At 34.9% G+C, this 2,626-nt stretch overlaps 1 protein-coding gene across 1 annotated transcript; it reads left to right on the forward strand.

Moving 5' to 3' along the window:
* Positions 1-336: 336 nt before the first annotated feature.
* Positions 337-1,776, forward strand: LOC116566081 (interferon alpha-5-like). The gene has a single exon (XM_032300064.1). The coding sequence runs from the start codon at positions 616-618 to the stop codon at positions 1,183-1,185; it is 570 nt and encodes a 189-aa protein (XP_032155955.1). The 5' UTR covers positions 337-615; the 3' UTR covers positions 1,186-1,776.
* Positions 1,777-2,626: the final 850 nt, after the last annotated feature.

The raw sequence follows: 2,626 nt of genomic DNA on the forward strand, positions 1-2,626 counted from the left end.
AAATAAATAAATGCTTGAGGCATTGGATACTCCATTCACCCCAATGTGATTATTATGCATTGTCTGCCTATATCAAAATATCTCACATATCCCATAAACACAGATGTCTATTATGTACCCACCAAAATATATTTTCAATAAAGTTGCTATAAAAATAGAGTTATCAAGTTAAGTAAAATGTCAATAGCCTTTTAATTTCATTTTAATTGTTTTACCATTCTTTATAATGATAAAAAATATTAACTTTATACTTTTTTATTTAATGTATAGAAGAGATATACATAAGATACATAAATACATACACAATATAAATGTGATTAAAATATAATGGGAGATTTAATCAGAAAAAAAAAGTCTCTAAAAAGGCTCTGTGGTAAGAGAGGAAGGAAACAATAATGAAAAAAAATGTGGTGAGAAAAAAGGCTTAAAACCCATGTAAAGAATGCGTAAAGAAAGGAAAAAGAGAAATAGAAACTAACATGGGGCATTTGGAAAGTAGAAAATAGTATGTTCCCTATTTAAAGCTATGCACAAAGCAAGGTCCTCAGAGAGCCTGAAGCCTAAGGTTTAGGTTCACCCATTTCAACCAAAATAGCAGCATCTGCAACAACTACAATGGCCTTGACCTTTCCTTTACTGGTGGCCCTCGTGCTGCTCAGCTACAAGTCAAGCTGCTCTATGGGCTGTGATCTGCCTCAAACCCACAGCCTGGGTAACAGGAGAACTTTGATGCTTCTGGCACAAATGAGGAGAATCTCTCCTTTCTCCTGCCTGAAGGACAGATATGACTTCGAATTTCCCCAGGAGGAGTTTGATGGCAGCCAGCTCCAGAAGACTCAAGCCATTTTTGTCCTCCATGAGATGATCCAGCAGACCTTCAACCTCTTCAGCACAAAGGACTCATCTGCTGCTTGGGATGAGACCCTCCTAGACAAATTCTACACTGAACTTTACCAGCAGCTGAATGAATTGGAAGCCTGTGTGATGCAGGAGGTGGGGGTGACAGATACTCCCCTGATGAATGAGGACTCCATCCTGACTGTGAGGAAATATTTCCAAAGAATCGCTCTCTATCTGAAAGAGAAGAAATACAGCGCTTGTGCCTGGGAGGTTGTCAGAGCAGAAATAATGAGATCTTTTTCTTCATCAACAAACTTGCAAAAAGGTTTAAGAAGTAAGAAATGAAACCTGGTTCGGCATGGAAATGATTTTCATTGACTAATACACCAGCTCACCTTTCTATGATCTTCCATTTCAAAGACTCATGTTTCTCCTTTGACCATGACACAGTGTAAATCTTTTCAAATGTTTTCAGGAGTATTAAGCAACACTGTATTCAGCTCTTAACACACTAGTCCCTTACAGATGACTATGCTGACTGATCTATTATCTATTTAAATATTTAAATATTGTTTATTTAACTATTTATAAGACTTAACTTACTTTTGTTCATATTACATCATGTGCACCTTTGCACTGTGGTTAATAAAATATGTTCTTTGTATTTAGTAAGTTTATTTTGTTTTTTCATTGAACTTTTACTATGGAAATCCTTTTTGTACTTGTTTATTCTTTAAAATGAAATTCCAAGCCTGACTATGCAACCTGATTAAAGAATAAATGGTACACTTCATTTATTTATCAATATTATATTCAAATAAAAGTAAAAATAAACTTTCTGTAAACCAGGTTGTATGTTGTACTCAAGATAACAAGGTGAACCTAACAAATACAGTTCTGCTCTCTTGTGTATTTTATTTTTGTATAAAAAACTAAAAACAGTAATCATACTTAATATCAGTTATGGAAAATGGTATGCAGAGACAAAGGAACAACTTCTACTCTGCAGAAGGTAGATTGAGGTATGTGAGAAAATAAAAATAACAGAGATATCCTTGTTAAGTTGACTAGTATACATCTAGCAGAAAATGTCCATTGCCAGTTATTTACGTAAGTTTGTAATTTATAAAGAATGTGATTGCTGGGGTTTCATATGTAATAAGGGGAAGCCAATAATTGAAGGTCATAGTGTCTGGAGAGAATATATATAGAGAAAAGGGTTTAAACATAATTATGAGGACCTTTCACTTTTAAAGAGAGGGGAGAGAACAGCCACAAAGGAAAACAGGTGGAATGGCTGCACACTAGAAGGCAACAAGAGGAAAAGATAATGAAAGTGTATTTAGAAAGATAAATGCTTGAGACTAGGAGTTCAAGGCTGCAGTAAGCCATGATCTCAACACTGCACTCCAGCCTGGAAGACAGAGGAGGAGGGACCACATCTCAAAATAAACAAACAAAAGGAAATAAACATGCTGAGAAGAGGATTTAGTGGATTTGCCCAACGTGTGGCTTGAAACTACAGACTAATTGGGAAATAGATGGCATTGGCACCCTTAGTGAGGATTGATTGGGTAAAATTAATACACACAAGACAGAAGTGGAAGTGTAAATAAGATAAGTTAGTGACCTGAAGTGGAGAAAGAAATAGAATGGGATTAGAAAAGAATGTGGGTTATTTCTTCTGTGCACAGTTTTTCCTTTTTTACAATGTATATTTTTCTGAATAGATTTCACAAAATTGAGGTACTGGAAAATGACATTAATATATTTCATATATTTATTT

Source organism: Sapajus apella, unplaced genomic scaffold (assembly GCF_009761245.1).
Source record: "Sapajus apella isolate SASKATOON/1434 unplaced genomic scaffold, GSC_monkey_1.0 scaffold42, whole genome shotgun sequence".
In the NCBI taxonomy this organism is placed as follows: domain Eukaryota; kingdom Metazoa; phylum Chordata; class Mammalia; order Primates; family Cebidae; genus Sapajus; species Sapajus apella.

Coding starts and splice junctions, on each gene's coding strand:
- LOC116566081 (XM_032300064.1), top strand. CDS start 616: ATGGCCTTGACCTTTCCTTTACTGGTGGCCCTCGTGCTGCTCAGCTAC.